Source organism: Ceratotherium simum, chromosome 27, assembly GCF_057802395.1.
Source record: "Ceratotherium simum simum isolate JZ-2026a chromosome 27, ASM5780239v1, whole genome shotgun sequence".
Taxonomy (NCBI): Eukaryota; Metazoa; Chordata; class Mammalia; order Perissodactyla; family Rhinocerotidae; genus Ceratotherium; species Ceratotherium simum.
This window is the reverse complement of record NC_141926.1, coordinates 4085576-4104267: the sequence shown is the minus strand read 5'-3', so window position 1 is coordinate 4104267 and position 18692 is coordinate 4085576. Positions and strand designations below refer to the sequence as shown.

The window sequence follows — 18692 nt, the reverse complement described above, 5'->3', positions numbered from 1 at the left end:
GGGGATGTGGGCTGGGCACCAGCAGACGCAGGCTGATGTTCTAAACTTCAGACTTGCCAAGGCCTCCATCCCCCCACCCACCCCCACTCCCTGCAGCCCACCCATTGCCCAGAACATAACAGAGTGCCCAGCCCCCCACCCTATTTTTTCCGACTAGTCTTCCGCCCAATATGTCCCCTCCCAGACCTTTCCCCAAAGCCCAGGGCCTCTCCAGGGACCTGGGCCTCTGAGTCTCCTGGGTGTTGGTGCTGGAGCCGAGGGCACCGGCTGAATGCCAGGCCTTCTGGAATGCTCCGGGCCCATGCTAGGTCTGGGGTTTCTGACCCAGTCTCAGTCCCTGCAATGAACCGTCTGTGCATCCTCCAGATGGATTGATCAGGCAGCTCCGAGAGGATGCCCTGGAGCCAAGTCGGGTCGAGACGCCAAGGGGCCCCTCAGGCACCTCCAGCTCCCACCTGCCCCTCTGAAGTGCCAGGCTTGGCTTCTGGAAGAAAGATCCAGGGATTTAGTGACTTTCAGCCAGCTGCTGTCAGCCCCAGGCATCAAACTAAAAATAGTGAGCCCAAGAGGAATTCTTGGGTTCAGCACAGAAGGCTGCATGGCAACGTTACCTAGACGTGCCGCGTGCACGGTGCTGTGTGTTGTGGGGCACGGCGATGGTACTGTGCTGGCATTGGCATGGCCCGGGAGACACTGTGCCCGGCAGGTGTTACATCACGGGGACACACCACCCCCAAAAGTCCAACGACATTGAAGAGAAACCCCGATCTTTGGAGGTACGTGTAGCAGCTACAAAGGAGGCACACGATGTTTTCAGCCTGGCGGGTGGAGGCCGGTCTTTGCGTGGATAAGAAGCAGGATGGATGGGAAGGCCACTCTAGCCCTAAGAAATTCAGACAATCACCTCATTGTAACCTAACTGCCTCTTTCAAAACCCTGTCTCCAAATCTAGTCCCATTCTGAGGCACTGGGGGTGACGGCTTCAATATGTAAATTTAGGGGGGACATTGTTCAGTCCATAACACCCCCTCCTGAGAAGCAGAGATGACTGTCACCCTGTCCCATCTTCCAGTCTCTGGAATCATAAAGTGACAAAGCCAGAGGGACCTGGAGGGCCATCGTGTCACCAGAGAGAGCATCGTGTCCAAAAGGTTGGGTGGCATTGCTTGCTTACCAGGATGGCAGAGCTCTCTGGGTCTGAGTTGGGGAGGGGTCCTTCCCGCCTCCCAGGCTTGGATCTCACTGTGGCATGGTTTCCTCCGTGTCTTTTCACATATGCCCAGAAACGGGGCTGCAGGGGCTGCATGCTGGGAGAAGGCTCCATGAGTGGTCCCCCCGGGGGCTGCAGCCCCAGATCCTCCCCAGCACCTCCTCCTTCACCCTCCTTCCACCTGGGCTCCAAGGAGCCCTGACCCCAGGGATGGGTCGCTTGGGCCCACACTCAGATCCCGATACAACAGAGCCATGACAAAGACCCAGGGAGAAGTGGGCAGAGGTTAGCAGGACAGGGGCCCGGCGAGGAGACCTACGAGGGTTGTGCATGCGCTCGAACTGGAGTCAGATCTCAAGACGAAAAGCAGATTCAAACCAGAGAGCCACCTTCAGAAATGTCCTCACGTAAAACAGTCCTCCAAAGAGAGCTCCGTCGCAGCGCATCTCTTATTCTTTCAGCCCCTTGCTTTTTCCTTTTCAGTCCCTTGTGATCCATTATTTATAACAGTGGAGATGGGCCTCAGACACCAGAAGCGAAAAAAACAAAAACAAAGCAACCCAGAAGATGACAAGAGCCGTGCGTGGATCAGCGATGACAAATGAGTTCAGTGCAGAGGAGGCCCGAGGGCACTACAGACGCATGCACCGGGAAATAGACCCAGAGATCCGCGAGCCTCGAGCCTCGGAGGCAGCCCGGAGCCGGAGCTGGAGGGGGTTCAGACAGGCTGGGTATCTGCGTCCTGTGATGAACCTCGCCAGCCGGGACAGGAACTCCCCACAGATTGCCAGACTGTTCCCCTCCAACCTCCCCGCCTCCCTGCTCCAGCCCAGGCCCATGTCAGCTCTTACGGAGGGGCGGGGTGAATCAGCAGCCTTTGACCCGCTCCTGGCCTTCAGTGTCTCCTCTCTTTAAGCCATCCTTCCCTGGCCCCTCCTGAAGTTCGGTCCCAGTCCCATATACACCCGTGCCTCGCACAGCTTCAAGGACTCCGATTACCTGCAAAAAGGATTCCAGCCTTCTTAGAATGGAGGTCCAGGGTGTCTGAGCTCCCTGGGGCTGCTATAACAAATTGCCACAAACAGCACGACCTAAAACAGTAGAAATCTATTCTTTTGCAGTTCTGGAGACCGGAAGTCCAAAATCGATATCACTGGGCAGAATCAAGGTGTCGGCAGAGCCCCCTCCAGAGGCTCTAGGGGGAATCCGTCCTTTGCCTCTTCCAGCTTCTGGTGGCTGCCAGCGGATTTGGGCTTGTGGCTGCATTGCTCCGGCCTCTGCTAATCTCTCTCTGCTCGATCTTCACATCACTTTGTCCTCTATGTGTGTTGTCCACTCTCCCTCTGCCTCCTTTGTGATTTTGTGATTTCATTTAGGGCCCACCTGGATAATCTGGGATAATCTCATCACAAGATCCTTAATCTAATCACATCTGCCAAGACTTTGCCAGAGCGATGTTCACAGGTTCCCGGGGTTACGGCCTGGGTATCTTGGGGGGTGGGGCATTATTCGGGGACCACAGGGCTCTTAGCCACTTGGCTGTAAATACATTTCTGGCCTCAGCTCGCCCTGCATTTCCTTGGCTCCACAGGCTCTCCCCACACAATCACTGTACCCTAAACCCCGGCGGGATCACTGGTCTGGAGTGTGGGTCAGGCGAAGCGAGGCGATCGCACCTTCCCTCCACCTCCAGCCCGATGTACCCTGCTCCTCGTGGCCTCCCCATCCCTCGAGGTCAGCCCTCTTTCACAGATGTGTCATGTCTGCCTTTATTTTTGTGTGTGTTGTTGACATCACCACCTCCCCTGCCTTCCGGCTGCACGTTACAGGCAGGATCTTAGATATCTCTCTACTCTCCACTGAACTTGGCTATACATTTTGATTGAATTAACTCATGCTGTGCTAGGCCAATGTGTGTCTCAAATCCTTTCACCTGACAGGTGTTTACTGAGGGCCTCTTGTGTGCTGGACCCGTGAGAAGGTGCATGATAAAGAGGTGGATCTTGGGAGGCCGTGGTGTCCTTCAGAACATCAGCCTCACCCTCCCCCCACCGCCCTTCCTCCCACTACCTTGCTTGTTTATCCGGTGGCCCTGGAATCAGCAGACTGGGGTTTGCATCCAGCAGTGCTATGTGCTGGGTGTATGATCTTGGGCTTCAGTTTCCACATCTGTAAAATGGGGATAGTACCTGCCTAGCAGATAGAGTGCTTACAACATACTAGACATCTTTGTAAGTGTTTTATAGACGCTGCTGATGTCAACCCTCTGTTGCAGATGAGGCGAGTATGCAAGGAAGAGGGTGAGGAATTTGCGCACAAGCCCAGAGTTCACGGGAGGCAGAGCTGGGAGTGGACGGGGAGGCTGGCCTCAGGCTCCAGGCTCCACAGCACGTGTGCATGTGCCTCTCCGGGGAGAAGTCTGCCTAGGGGGTGAGCTGGTCCTTTGAGCACCTCGGCTAGTGCAGGAACTGCCCCACGGGAGCCTCACAGCACCTTGAAGCAGATAGAGCTGGCATTATCCCCACCTTGAGGATGAGGAGACCAAGACTCAGAGATGTTGAGAGACTTGCCCAGGGCCACACGGCTTATTAGAGAAAGAGCCTAAGTCAGGTCTTCAAACCCAGCTCAGGACCTTTTCCACCAGCCGGTTCGGTGCGCTTGCTGGGTTTCTTTTCCATTGCATTGTGACCTTACAGGCTCTGCAAGGGTGGCGAGGTTGGTGTTCTGGGGCCTCTCTTTGTTTTTACCCAGATCTAAGTCTCCACAGTCTAGGATGCTCTGTATGTGTGCTCCATCTGAATTGTGTCAATAACCCTGGGCGTTCGCCCACCCCACGGCCTTTGTCATCTAACCACGGTCTATCACACTGAGCCGCCGGCTCTTCTCCCCTCCCTTGTGCTGACTCTCACCTGTATGTGACCTTGGAAAAGCTCCTTAACTCTCTGAACCTTAATATCGGCAAAATAGGAATGACAAGCCCCACCTTTAAGGCATGCTGTAAGGATCGAAGATCTTGTGTGTTCTTCAACAAGTAAGTGGCAAGAAAAGAGAAGGGGACCATACATCACACACACACACACACACACACACACACACAGATACATTTGCTTTCAAGTCAGGATCCAAACAAGGCCCACACGTTGCATTTGCTTGATGACTTCTTAAGTCTCTTTCTTTCCATATGTTTCATCCCCTTTACGTTTCTTGCCATTAATTTGTGGAAGAAGATGTGTTACTTCTGATCCTTAAACCATGCCCTGGTTTATATATATGCCCTGAAGATATATATATGACAAGCTGAGGAATGGTAAGGGAGACTGTCATTAATTTTCTTTCTGTGTGATAATCACACTGGCTATCTTAAGCCATAAGGAAGAGATCTTATATTTTAGAGAGCCGCACTGAAATGCATCTAGATGAAATAATACGATATCTAGAATGAGCTTGAAAATAACCCCTGTGGGAGGAGAAGCTGGAGTAGAGACAAAGTAGGATCAGTCCCGTGTTGGTAACTATTGAAGCCAGGAGGTGGGGATTGAGGCTTCATCACACCGTGCCTTCTGCTTTTGTAATGTTTGAGCATTTCCATCCTACAGAAGTTCTTTTTTATTTTAAGAGAATGTATGTAATGTGTCTGGCTCATAGTAATACGTGGTGGTTTCTGTTATTATTTTATATTCTTTCTAAATGCACTGACGAGAAAAATACCTCCTAAATTGGAAAGGGAAATGAGGCCTAATATAGATTTTATTTTAGGGAACAAAAAAGCAGTGATTGCCTGCCTAGTGGTTAACTGTCATCCATTCTGAATGTGACATTACTGTTAAGTGTTCTAAAAACAAGGGGCAAAACAAAATGAGCAATATGTTCAAATGTATATATACAATTTATAATTAGACATGAATTGCATATACAGAGATAGATGGATAGACAGATGGATGGATGGATGGATAGACGGATGGATGGATGGATGGATAGATAGCCTACAGTATTTTCTCCAGTGAACATGTATTTGTTTCTTGAGTAATAATAAAAAACATAAAATGGGAGATTTGGGTCTTGGTCTCTTTTTAGCTTGTTTGTTTTATATATTAAATACTTGTAATTCTCAGGCGCTGAAAGGCAATGGAAATTCACCCTTTAACTCCCCAAAGATAAAGAAGTTGTGAATCCACCGTTGGGTTGAGTTTGGCTGTTCTGAGGGCTGGTCTGGTGTTCTGACTCCTAGAGCTGGAGCATGGATCCAGGAGCCAGACTGAAATACTCTGGTTTGTTTTGAGGGCAGGCAATGCCTTATGAAAGCTCACAGAACCTTATGTAAAAGCTTAATAGCTTATAAAAGCTATAAAAATGAATCACAGTCTTATAGACAAAAGAAAAGGAATTTGAATTGATTTATTTTCCTCTGCAAGGGGCACCTAAATCAATATTCATTCTAAGTTTGCAATCGGAAATATCAGTAATTTGAAAACAAGGCAAATAGAGAATGAACGCGTACTCCATTGTGGGGGAGTGATGGTGCAAAGAGGCCACGAGACCACCCTACCTCTCATTCAGACCACGGCTACAAGTCAGATTTCAGTCACAGCACGTGTCTCTGGGCTTAGAGCCAAGCAGGTCTGTTTGCTTCCAGGACCACACTGGCCAGACCAGGCCAGGCCAGCTGCTTCTCTCTCTACGGCTCAGAGTCCCCATCTGTGACGGGGATGATAATGACACCAAGCTTATGAGGGCCTTATGAGGACCCAGGGTTGCAAGGCTTATGAGGCATTTGGCTATGGTTCTGGCACAAGCATGGCTGGACAGGCTCAATCCTGTTAGTTGTTGGTGGTGGTGATGGTGGGAGAGGGGGTAATACTGGTAGTGGTGTTGGTGGTGGAAGCAATAGTGGCAGAGGTGGTTGTGATCATAGTGATGGTGATGGTAATGATGGTATTAGAGATGGTGATGGTAGTAGTGGTGATGGTGGTGGTGGTAGTGATGGTGGAGGTGGTAGTGATGGTTATGGTGGTGGTAATCATGGTGGTAGTGGTGGTGGAGATGGTGATGGTGGAGGTGGTGATGGAGGTGATAGTGATGGTGGTGGTGGTGGTAGTGATGGTGGAGGTGGTGGTGGAGATGGTGATGGTGGAGGTGGTCGTGATGGTTATGGTGGTGCTGGCGGGGATAGTGGTGGTAATAATGGTGGTGATGGTGATGGAGATGGTGATGGTGGAGGTGGTGGTGGAGATGGTGATGGTGGTGGTGGTAGTGATGGTGGAGGTGGTGCTGGTGGTGTTGGTGGTGGCATTGGTATCATTGGTGGTATAACATAAAACTATCAGTTGTAAAATTCAGCCTCAACTCGTTCGCACAGGAGCATGCTTAGGCACTTGCTTTACTGATTTGATGGAAAGATCGTATGCCCACTGTTGGGATGTGAAGGAACTGACCTGGGTCCTGCCCACAAGAACCTTACCTTCCGAAGACTTCCTTCCACGTTTAAAGGAAGAGAAGGGTAATACTAGCCAGAGTGAGGTCAAATTGATCATTTAACCTATCCGAGTTTTGGGGTTTTTTGCTGAGGAAGATTCGCCCTGAGCTAACATCTGTTGCCAATCTTCCTCTTATTGTATATGATTTGCTGCCACAGCGTGGCCACCGACAAGTGGTGTAGGTCCAGGAACCAAATCCGGGCCGCTGAAGTGGAACATGCCGAACTTAACCTCTAGGCCACGGGGCCGGCCCCTATCAGAGTATTATTTTAATCCTATTTGGTGATCCTATTAACTACTACACATTGGTATGACCCCAGCTGCCGTTGCACATGGTTGGATGTGGTTGATAATCAATACGGGAGGTCAGGTTGAGCACTCAGGGCCTGCTTGTGACAGCCTCCCCAAGATAAGATGTCCTTTCCTCCTGTCTCTACTGGAACACCCAGAAATACCTACATGTTGACATTAGGGTTGTGTCCTCAATGCCTCTTGATTGTGAAAATGGCCTTTGGGGGGTCAAGAAGAAGCCTCTCTGTCCCCAGGGAAGACATGCATGAGTGTCAAGGGGCCCCTCCAGTAATCACAGCTGCCAGTTAACTGAGCACTAATGTGTGCCGGGCCCTCTGTGTGTCATGATGAATCCTCCGAGTATTCCCATGGGCGAAGTGTGATTATCCCCATCTGCAGATGAAGAATCAGAGCCCCAGAAAGATTGAGAAATCTGCCCTGGGTCAAGCTGGTAAGAGGAAGGGCTGGAAGTGAGCTCACGCCCTGATTCCCCCCTACCCACCCTCTCCCCTTAATGTGCCTTGTGCATTGTGTGACACCAACCCCGGCCAGGAGTGATCCTGGGCATGTGAGACAGCTGGAACAGCACAGGCTCCGGCCAGCCCAGGGCCCGCCCAGTCAGACAGCCAGCTAGGAGCAGCACTTAACCGGGGTCACTCTGCTGACCATCCTCATTGCCCAGCCCCCACTCTGCCCTGATGGCCAAACAGTTAGTGCCATGGTTTGCACAATTTTAGCAAGTGTGCTGCTTTTTCTCACAAAATTTTACATGTGATCCTAATATGTAAATCTTATATAAACAGTTGAGGGGCGTGTATTAGTATCCATTTATTGTATAAATTCAAATCTGTAGCACCCACTAGAGAATGAATGGGAACAGAGAGGGCGCTGGTGTGAGCGCTGCGTTTGGAACTGGGGGTTTGGGACGGCAGCCGCAGGCTCACGTTGGTCCCAGCGTCAGTTAGCTTCAATCAGTTTGTTAGCCCCCAAAACCCTGACCTGCACGGTTCTGCGGACCTGGGCAGTGCGGTCCTACGCCTCACCAGCCAGCAGGCATCTACGAGACACTCGGGTCTTGGGACAACGGTCGTGGGCAGCCTCATGGGTACTCGACCGACCTGACCCCAAAGATAGCATGTCCCTCCTCGAATGCGCTGATATTGAGGTTTTTACAGCTGAGTGCTTGCTTTGTAATGAGTGTCTAGAGGAGTTTAAGGAGATCTACTTAAAGAGCGGAAATCTGAGTCAGGCACTGGCAGGACGCCTGCCCCTGCGCCCCAGGGCGGCACTGGTCGAGGACGCCCCCTTCGGAAGTCTGGGGCGTGGCCTCCTCATCTGAGCTGCTCTCGGCCCACCTGCTGGTCTGGACCCCAGGGGGCCCCTGCCCAGGTTCTTGCAGCCCTCTCGGAAGGCGGCCCCCTTCCTGGTCACCGAAAACCTCACTTCGACAGGGTCTCGAAGATGCCTGGGTCTGAGGGGCATTCGGATAAGGTCTGGGGCTTTAGAAATTCTTTAACGGGAAGTCCTGGCCCCCAGGGAGTAAGGCCTGGCCGTGGGCTGCGTCTCGGGACTCAGAGGGACTGTTGGGCTGGGAGCAGCATCTCTGCCCTCCCCCAGCCGTCTGCATGGCCTCAGGTGCCCTGGGGATCACGGCGCCACATGGAATCCCTCCAGACCCTTGGTCTTCCTTCGCTCAGTTGCTTGGCCTGTGTACTCATGGCCAGCACAGACCACGGAACGTTCTTCCTTGTTCCATCCCAGGAGGCACCCGGCCTCATTCTTTGCTCCCGATTCTTGTTCTTTCACACACACCCCCCACTCTCTGCGACTCTCCGCTGCTCTGATTTTCTCCTGGTCCCTGCTCTCAGACACTGCTTTCCCCCACCCCCATCTAAATGCTATTTAAATTCTGAGTCTCTTCCTCTGGTTAACTGGCGTTTAATTTTCTCATCTGCTTGGCTTCATGCCAAAGAGTATTCTTTCCAAATAAAAATGGTAAAGACCTTTTTTTCTCTCATAACAATTCTGCGTAAATGCAGTACAGCATGCCATTAGGAGGGACTGTTCATAAGCCAGTTCTGTTATCAATTACTAACATCAGCTGCTAGATCTAGATAACCTTTTCCTTGATTATAAAAGCCTTGCATATTCATTGGAGAATATTTGAAAAATGCAAAGCAGTATAAAAAGAAAAATAAATAACTCATTCTCCTACCAGGCAGAGGGATCTGCTGCTAGCATTTCAGGACCTCTCCTGCTGGTGTTTTCTCCTGCGAGTGTGTGTGTGTGTGTGTGTGTGTGTGTGTGTGTGTGTGTGTAGCTTTCTTTTGCATAATTTTTTATCCTGATCATTTTCACTCAGCATGACATCAGCGGTGGGTTTTCCAATATAGCATTAAATAGTCTTCAAAAACATGATTTTAATGCCTATATAATGTTCCATCATGGAGATTTACTGAAATGTAATCATTTCCTCATGTATGAGATAGTTAGCTTAATTCCATTTCTCTGCAATAAATAATTCCAGGGGAACATCGCTTGCTGTGCACCTTGGCTTGCAGAGTGGCAGCGCAGGGCAGTGGCTGGGGTGTAAATCTGGGAGGTGACTGGCTCGCCGTGAAGATAGGCTGATTCACGAAAAGCACCCGGAACAGTGCCTGGGACTTAATAAATGCTCTTATTATGTTTGCTGTTATTATTTCCTTAAGAGCAATTCCTGGAAATGGGATTCTGGGTCAAAGGGCACACATATTGCCACCTGCTTTCCACCAGGGCTCCATGGACACACATTCCTCGCAGGGCGTCCCACTCAGCACCCCCAGCCAGAGTTGGTGCCATCACTTTATTTCAGTAAGCTCTTGGGGACAATTGTAGCTTCTCATGCAGTTGTAAGAAATACCACAGAGAAACCTGTGTACCCCTTATTCAGGTTCCACCAGTGGTAACATCTTCCAGAACTCTAGAACAGCGTTACGACCAGGACATTGACGGTGAGACATCCACCACCTCGTTTGGATTTCCCCCATTTTCTCATGCTCATTTGAGTTCTGTGCAATCTTATCCCACGTGTAGGGTCTCGTATCCACCACCACAATCACGACATAGAACAGTTCCATCCCTTTTAGAACCAAACCCACCTCCTTCCTCCACCCACCCCATCCCTAACTCCTGGTGAACACTGACCTGTTCTCCATTCCTGTAATTTTGTCATTTCAAGAATGTCAAATAAATGGAATCATACAGTATGTAACCTTTGGGGACTGGCTTTTCCTCACTCAGCATAAATCCCTTGAGATCCATCCCAATTGTTGCACGTATCAATAATTCATTCCTTTTTATTGCAGGGTAGTGTTCCCTGCCGTGGATGGACCACAGTTTGTTTAACATTCACCCATTGGAGGGCATCCCGGTTGCCTCTAGATTTTGGCTATCCATCACTTTTTCATTATTCCCGATTTGACTGTTTGCCTTCAATTTCTTGGAGGCCCATGTGGCTATTTTTAGAAGCTAGTACCCTTATTTTGGTGAGGTGGAGATTTCTGGTGACAGCTTGACATTTATAATTAATAAACATCATCATCAAGTGACAAGAGTAAATGAAAGTATGACACAGCGTGAATGCTGAGATGGAAGATGCTCAGGGGGCCGAGATCAACAGCCCATGCACATATAGCGAGGAGAGGCCAAAGTGAATGTCGCTGGAAAAGGCGTCCAGTTCTAATTACCCAGAGGAAGGAAAACAGAGCCCGTTACCCGCGTGGAGGCACACAGCTCACTCATCTCCCTCCTCAGGAAGGGCAACTTGATGGAAAAGGAAAAGTACTTTCTTCCCTTCTCGCTTTAGGGTCTCGGCATCCTGGTGTCCGCAGACCTGGGCTCCCATCTTCAGCTGTAGCCGTTTACAATCGCTTGGGTGGGAGGACTGTAGAAGAATTATAATGAGGGAAATTTCGCTCGAGATTCATTTCTCCAAGTTCAAAGAAGCTCTGTGAAGACTGTTGCTAAGGCAGTTGAATAAAACATTTCGCAGTCGGTGTAAGCAGTTAACAGCAAGACAATGAACGTAATTGCATGTTTTACAGCAACCGACCCCGAAAGCAGGACCTACCTGACACAGATCGTTTCTTAATGATTTTGAAAGGTGACACAGACGTTTTCTGTGATTTTGAAAGGTAACCAGTGTCATCCTCTTTTACCGGCTTCATGAGATCGTCTTCCTGGTGAAAAAGATTGTCGCTGGCCTCACAGAAGAAATTCTCAAAGTTCCCAGGGACCCTGCTCTCTCGGGAGGGCACCCCCACCCATCCCCCACCCTGCCCGGCCCCTAGTCCCCTCCCGACATCTGCAGACTGAACTTTTCCTTTGTGATAGTGGTGGTTTTTATCTTTCCCAGCCTGCAAAACTCAACCCAAACCGAAATTGCCGTTCGGTTATCTTATTCACCCAGGATTGGAGCATTTCTCGTAGCACTACAAATATCTGTGTGAGAAACCCACAATTTCTAGAGGTCACTGACTTCATGCCAATCCAAACTAGAATTGCCAAACCCAGCAAGAAATGTCAACAACTGTGAGGAAGTGCCTCAAATAGAGAGAGGAGGATGGGCTGGGGTCTGCTGTCCCCGTCTGGTGTGGAAGATGCGGAAGGGCTGAGAGGCGCGGGGGGCTTGGCTGTACCTGCTTTCTGTGTGGCTCTGCTCTGTCATTACTACCCCGTCTGCCCGAGCTCCTAATTGCTCAGAAGGGGGAATAATTTCCCTAGCAGCCACTGCCAACCACGTTTGGGCTGAATAGATGCCAAAATGGCAAGGGTAGATGGGGCAGGGACAATGACAAGTCATTTTTATATGTGGAGCCCAAATAAAAGAATGCTATGCCCGCACTTCCTCATGCCTCCCTGCCTGGCTGCCTGGAGCCTGAGCCCCCCTGAAGGCTGCCCCCTCCCCAGGCAGCCAGGCTCCCTCTGTGCACTGGGACCAAGGAGGCCCAGCTCTTGGTGGTTGTCCCCCCACGGCTCCTTGGTCAGCCACCTTAAAAATGGAAAAAGCAAGAAGCAAAAGGAGAGCAGATGATGGACATGAAAATTTAAAAGGTTTTCACATATGGGAATTCCTGCGTGAACTTTTAAGTCGTATCCGTAAAGGGGCATACATCCTTAAACGCATGCTCCAAAACCAGGACTGCTATCTGGCAGAAATGGAGCACAGCACCCACCGTGCAGCTGGCGTTTCCCAAGCATCTGGGCCTGCCGCAGGCTCTGGGCACACCGGAGCACACACGGCCTCCACGTCTGCAAACAGACGGGTGTGGCAGCCGTGACCGTCCGTGGAGTGGATGGGAAGGCTGGTGCTGGGCCTGCCTCATTCCACGGCCAGGGACCATGGATGAGGGCTGGGAGTAAAGTCAGGGTGGCACTGGGGCGGTGGCGCACACCAGCCCCTTCCCTCCCGAGTGCCACGTTTGCAGCCTGACCTGCGTCAAACCTGTATGTGTCACAGCCCAGGCAGTTTCCTCCGAGGGGGAATCCGCTGCTGAACTGAATGATTGGTCACCAGAGGTATCCCACCGCATCAGTCCCTCCAACTGGAAAATGGGGCACGTGGGCTTAACACTGCGCCTTTCAGATTCACGAGAGCATGCTGCAGTGAGCCAGGAGAGCCGTCACCTGGACCTTTGCCGTCCGGGTTAGGAGGTCGCAGACTGAATCAGGAGGTGGACATGAAGAAGCCCTAGCGGCTTGCCACGAGTGGAGGGTGAGGAAACCCTCTTGCCAGGGCCCTCTCAGTAGATAGAAAAACCCTCCGGAAAAGGTCCGGTACTGGAGGGGCTGCCCCCGACTGTGGAGGAATGTCTCATTGCCTCTGTTGGTCTCCCTGGAGCCCCCGCCATGCCCCCATGTCATTGCTGGCACCGGGCTCTGTCCTATTTCCGATTCATTGCACACACCACTGAAATCCTGTTTCCACTCCAGAACATCTCAGCGGCTCATTATTCACTCAGGTCTCCTCTCCCCTCACGATGCCGCTCCAAACCCTCAGTGTGCGTCTCGTACTGAAATACCAGCTGCGTTTCCCGGTGGAAAGTCCTGGTTGGAAGCCCTTCCAAGGAACTGGGAAACCCCTTTAATCTGGCTTTGGATTCACAAGAAGACCACCGAGCGCCCTTCAGGAGCTGGAGTTGAGCGATGATCAAGTCCTCACCTGCCTGACCTCCTAACGGGGAACTTGGTTATCTGGAGCTACCGTGGCGGCTGGAGACCCCACCCGTCCTCCTGCCCTTTGCAAACAGCACAATGTGTGGCTGAAAACCGGAACTTGAGGGGCCGCTTTCTGCATTCTCCCATCGATGAGCCTCTGAATGGGGTGTCCAGGAGGAGAAAGGAAAACAGAACCCTGGGCACTTTGTCAGTAGAATCCCGTCCCCGGAAGGGGCCTCTGGACTCAGAATGGAAAAGAAGCCGCTCCCAGTCCTTGAGAAATTGCCCTGTCCTGTGTCTTTAATCGGAGGCCACCTGGACGTGGCAGCCCTCTGGCCATCTGCTCCACAATTACCAGCCCTGTTTTTCTAAGTGTGTTGGTCAAGGAGCTTTTGATGCCAAGAAACAGAATCATTTTATGCAATTCAAGAAGGCCTGGGCTTGTGTGGGGGATGCGGGGAGGGGGCTCATGGAGAGGCTGCTGTAAGGATGCTGGGAGTCCCCAGAAAAAGCCCCAGAATCAGGGATGCCAGGAAGCCTGGGCGGGTCCTGGGCTCTCCTCCTCTCTGCTCCCCTCCCTCTGCCCTCTGTGATTGGTGCCTCCCTCTCGTCCCTTCTTCTGGGGGGCTGCTCCTCCTTATTCATCTCAGAGGTGGCCTGGTGTGGTCAGCCCAGGAGAGATTCCCCATGACCCTGGGCTCACCCCAATGGCCACCAGCTCCAAATCACTTAGTAATAAGTTCTTGTGAGGAAAGGGGGGTACGGGCCAGACAGTCAGAGCTTGGGCACTGGGGACAGGGCAGGGTCATCAGGAGCCGGTGCTGCCTGTCCAGGGCTCTAGGGAGTGTGCACTGACAGCCAGTTGGTGGAGGCACTGTGCGCTGCGATGGGCGTGGGTTGGCCTCTGAGGTCCAATAGGTCTTGCTCTTAAATCCCCACGTGTGAGGACAGGCCTAGAAGGTGTCTGTTAGAAAGGTCCCCACCCAGCCAACCTGGCTGGGAGGGTACAGCCCTGAGCACGGCCCTGGGTCCCACTTCCTGGGCCTCCCGATGAGTGGGTCAAGGCCGGTCCCAACATGAGCTGAGCCAGAAAGTTTCATCAGCCTGCGTGTGCTCCGGGATACTTCTCTCTCTTCCTCATCTTCGCTGACTGTCGATGAATCCCAGCAATGTGGCGGGACCATCCTGCTAGGAGCGCGCAGCCTGGCCTCCCCATTCCTGCCTTTCTGGAGTCAAGGGTGGCTCCCTCCCCAAGAAGCAGTGGAAATGCAGGAGCTGAATTAGACATTCTTTAAGCTCTAGAAATCCCGCTGTCTGTAAATTTACGTCCTGCTAAAATAAAATTGGATGCCAAAAAAAATGTGGCAGAAAGTCTTTTGGGTGCATTTAAGCAACTTGGAGCCCACTGGAGACTTGCATCCAGAATCATAGGAATTTAGAGCCGGCGGGGACCATGAGATTCATGGGCAACTGAGATGGAATGAAATTGAGTGTCGTGTTAAAGCAGTAGTGTTCTGGATGATTCCTTTCAAACGTGTCCCCTCATGTGTTGCTCATCACAGCCCCGAAAGGCAGGTGGAACTGATGTGGTCAACCTCATTTACAGGATGGTAAACTGAGGATCCAAGTGGTCTTGCCCATGAGGGGTGGGGGTATGTGAGGGAGAGCCAGTGGACAAAAGGAGTAACTGGCAGGGACAAGCCTGGACTTCCAATTCCAGAAACCTCCACTCTTTCCCCAACACTGTCCCAAGGAGGAGGCTGGTATGAAGACATACACTAAGTGACACATGAAGACCTGGGAGTCGTGGATGTCGTGGTCAGGTGTGTGACTGTACGACATTGGCCTAGGATGCGATCCTGACGTGCCATCTTCTGGCTGGGCCCGTGGGAGCCTCGCACAGCTCTCTGTGCCTCAGTTTCCTTGTGGAGATCCCCTAGAACGGGGCTTGGCTTATGGTTCGTGGTTGGTGAACATCACTTATCCTGTTATGCAGGCAGCAGAAGGTTCCACACGCTGAAGTTTCCACTGACATTCACCAGCCCCAGCTGAATACGAGGAAAGAGTGATATCCTGCAGACGAGAGGCCCTCTGAGTTCCCCTTTGTTTCTCCTGTCTTGTTTTAGTATCACAGCGCTGCCAATCAAACCACGTGAAAGAGTTTGGGGTGATCCGCTGTGCTTACTTACGAACTGCTGCCCCGATCTGCCTCGAGTTGGATGGCAGTATCAAGTCTTTATTTTTCCGTTACTCTTGCTGCCGCCACATCTCGTTTTTAAATTTCATTTTACCAGCGCTTTTTTTTTGGCACTCCTTGTTTCCGGATAAAGGATAAAGGATTTGCAAAATGATTCAGCATGTGAACAAAGAGCCTTGTGCCCTCCTGACAAGGCTGCCTGGTTGTCTTCCCTGGCCAACCAAGCATTCTTGCCACATGGGGCTGGTTTCCCACTGGCAGGAACACTGGACCCATGCCAGGGAGCTTCTCCTGACCCCCTCAAAGAACGCCGCTGTCCCAGCTCTCCTGGTGTCGGGGTGCATGGCTGCTTCACCCCAGCCTCTCATCTGCTTTGACCATGCTAAAGCTTCTGAACTGCATAAATAAGGCAAAAACACACATCAAAGATTTTTATCTAACTCGTTAGTTAAACAAGGGAACTGGTAAGATGTTACAACCAGTTCAAGAGAGAAACCAGAGAACCGTACATTTATATGCAGTAAAGGAATGTGGAAATGGATTTACAAATGGATGCAGCATGATTTTCCATTGGAGACACCCAATGTAATCTTTCCTGCTTATTCCAGATTTCTTTACAGCCTCCCTTCCTTACAGTTGTCAAAAACAATCTCAAAGAAAGATGATTCTGGAGCACAGAATAAAGCTGGCCTCAGTCGGTTTGGCTGGATAGTTTGCAGAGGGGCAGCGAGTGTCTGTCTGCCATATGGGCCGCCTTGAGCCTGCTTCACTGGGAGACTTCGTAATTGGACTTTTTAAAGCTTCTATTATTTGCTATCCTGAGGCTAGGAAGGCAAGCACATAACTCTCCCTCCAGATTTCCCTGCAGTACCAATCAGTTTGGGTGGACTCATTTCTTGTCAAGGTCCCCAGAATATTCCAAGGCTCCCAGCCTTTCTTCCCACCTGGAAGGCTAGGAGCTAAGAGCCAGGTTCCGGGTCATTCCCCTGGGAGGGCCATGTAAGCACTGACTCCATGTGGTCAGGCTCGGCTCCTTAATGAGCGTCTGGTCATACCTGCGAGCCTCCTCACCCTTCTCTGGAAGTCTCTGGGCAACCAAGACTGTCCAAAACAGAGCCTCTTGCCCTCCCCTCTGCCCACTCCTGCCTTTCACAGCGTCAGGAGTACCCCCACAAAGTCACCCTGTGCCAAGTGAAAATGGACTCACAAAGGTTCAAGATGACACATGCGTGCCAGTGGGTGAGTGGCCGGGACCCCAGCCCCAGCTCTCCCACGCTGCACCCCCACAGCACAGCCAGAAAAGCCCGGGCCTGTGCTGGGGGCCACTGGGGATGCTCCGTCGTGAAAACACAGGCCCGACATGCGGTCAGATAAAGGCAAGACTCCTCCAGCAGTGGGGGTGGGATTGGGAGGCTACAGAGAAGCTGCCACTGAGTCCTGCCGGCCAGGAATAAGGAGGGGGAGGAGGGCACCCCAGAAGGGGACCTCGGAGCAGTGGCATGGAGTGGAGGGCCAGGGGACGGGGTGCCCATGGACCGGAGGGAGCCTGGGATAGGAGCCTGGCAAGGACACAGGCTAGAGGGACAAACCCTAGACCCTCACATGCCCAGCCGAGGAGGTGGACTTTCTCCTGTGGGCATTTGGGGCCAGCAAAGGTTTCTGCACAGAAAAGTGGCACAACCAGGTCTGAGTTCTAGAAACCGAGGCTGGGCCCTGGGACCAGTGTGGAGGCTGCTGCAGGGGTCCAGGAGCAACCAGGGCTGAGCCAGGACGGCAGCCGCTGGGTGGACAGGGCAGACCAATGGCGCCGTCACTGAGAGTGCAGACGCCATGGTGGGAGAGCAAGCGAGGCCTGGGAAAGCCACGCTGACTTTGTCTCAGCGTTGCCGGGCCAGCAGCACACAGGAAGTGGTGTTAGTCACAGAGAGGCGACGTTTATGGGGGAAAAAGCTGCATGCTCTATTTCGCTGTTTCCAGTAGAGGAAGGTGCAAACTGATCTTCACTGAAAAAATGGTGCTCTGGGCACCGAGGAATAACCACTGTTGTCAGGCTTGCTTCTTGCCCAGGCCGGGGACCCGAGCTGATAACAAAGAGGGCCCTTACAGCAATTCACCAGGGGGACTTTGAAGGGAAACATCTATTGTGATGAAAACGGGGGCCTTGGCATGGACTGTCCCATGCACTGTCCAGCCTTGGAGAATGTCCCGCCTCACTGTACTTGAAGTCCCTTCCAAGGAGGGATTCTGGAGCCGAGTCTCACAGTCGGGACCCCTTGACAAAAGATGCTGATGCAAACGGGTTTCTCTGCCATCCAGCCGGGGTGGTGGGTGCTGTGCCTCCTGCATGATCGGCTGTACTGTGGAGGCTGGCCAGGTCACATCAGATCTGTTCTCATTGTTTTTCTCTCTGATTTAGTCATTCAGCCTCAGCCCCAAATCCTAAATGATAATCTTTTTTTTTTAAGCTAATGACCTTAAAAATTTTTTTTACCTAATGGCCCCCACGAAGACGTGGAGACTCCCTGTGATGCCATATGATTAAGCCAGGGTTCTCAGTCGGTGCGTCAGACATCACCGATGATGGCGTGTGGCAGCAGGTCCCCGATGGATGTGTTTACAGGAGTGATGGCTTTATTTTTCACAACTCTCTTCAGGGAACAAAAGAATGAGTTTTTCCGCAACCTGGGTAAATGGACTACATGAGAAGACGCACATGTAACATTCCAGTGTCCGCGGTTGTATTTTCCCTTTTTAAAATAAACCTGCAGGTTGGGACCAGAGGGAAAGCTGTTGGAATCGGACCTCACCGTGGAAACCAGTGGCCCGCCCCGCCCACTCCTCACGCCCCGCTGCTTCTGTTTTGTAGGTGGTCTTCAGCAAGTACTGCAACTCCAGTGACATCATGGATCTGTTCTGCATCGCCACAGGCCTGCCTCGGTGAGTGAGCCAGAATCGTCCCTGCTGGGAGGTGGCCGTTCTGCTCCGGGCCTTTAATTCCCCTTGAGAGGAAGGTACCTGGGAGGGGCAGTCGCCGAGTGTGAAGGATGAGAGGTGAGGAAGAGCCGGTGGGCTCGGCTTGCACATGAGAACTTTCACGTCGTCGGTGCGTGAAGCCCTGGAGGTTTCGGCCGCAGCCACCTGCTCCTGGCCAACGGGCACGGCTGTGTCTACACGGAGGAAACCACTGGGCAGAAGTAGGCAGAAACTACCATCTTAAGAGGTTTTTTCTTTTTTTTCATTTATTCATTTGCTTTTGGAAGAAGAATACAGGAAGGTGGGTGTGTCTGGCTTTGGCCCCCCTGGTCCCAAACGACCCGGCAGGTGC

General features: G+C 51.8%; 1 protein-coding gene across 3 annotated transcripts in view; it reads left to right on the top strand.

Annotated features, from left to right (window-relative positions):
- PDE9A (phosphodiesterase 9A) overlaps positions 1 to 18692 on the top strand; it is a 91558-nt gene that overhangs the window by 11248 nt on the left and 61618 nt on the right. For all 3 annotated transcript variants that reach the window (XM_087418044.1, XM_014786871.2, XM_004429633.3), the window contains exon 2: positions 18234 to 18304. In XM_087418044.1, coding sequence (XP_087274170.1) covers positions 18270 to 18304 — 35 coding nt within the window. In that variant the 5' untranslated portion in view covers positions 18234 to 18269. The remainder of the gene's footprint in view (positions 1 to 18233; positions 18305 to 18692) is intronic.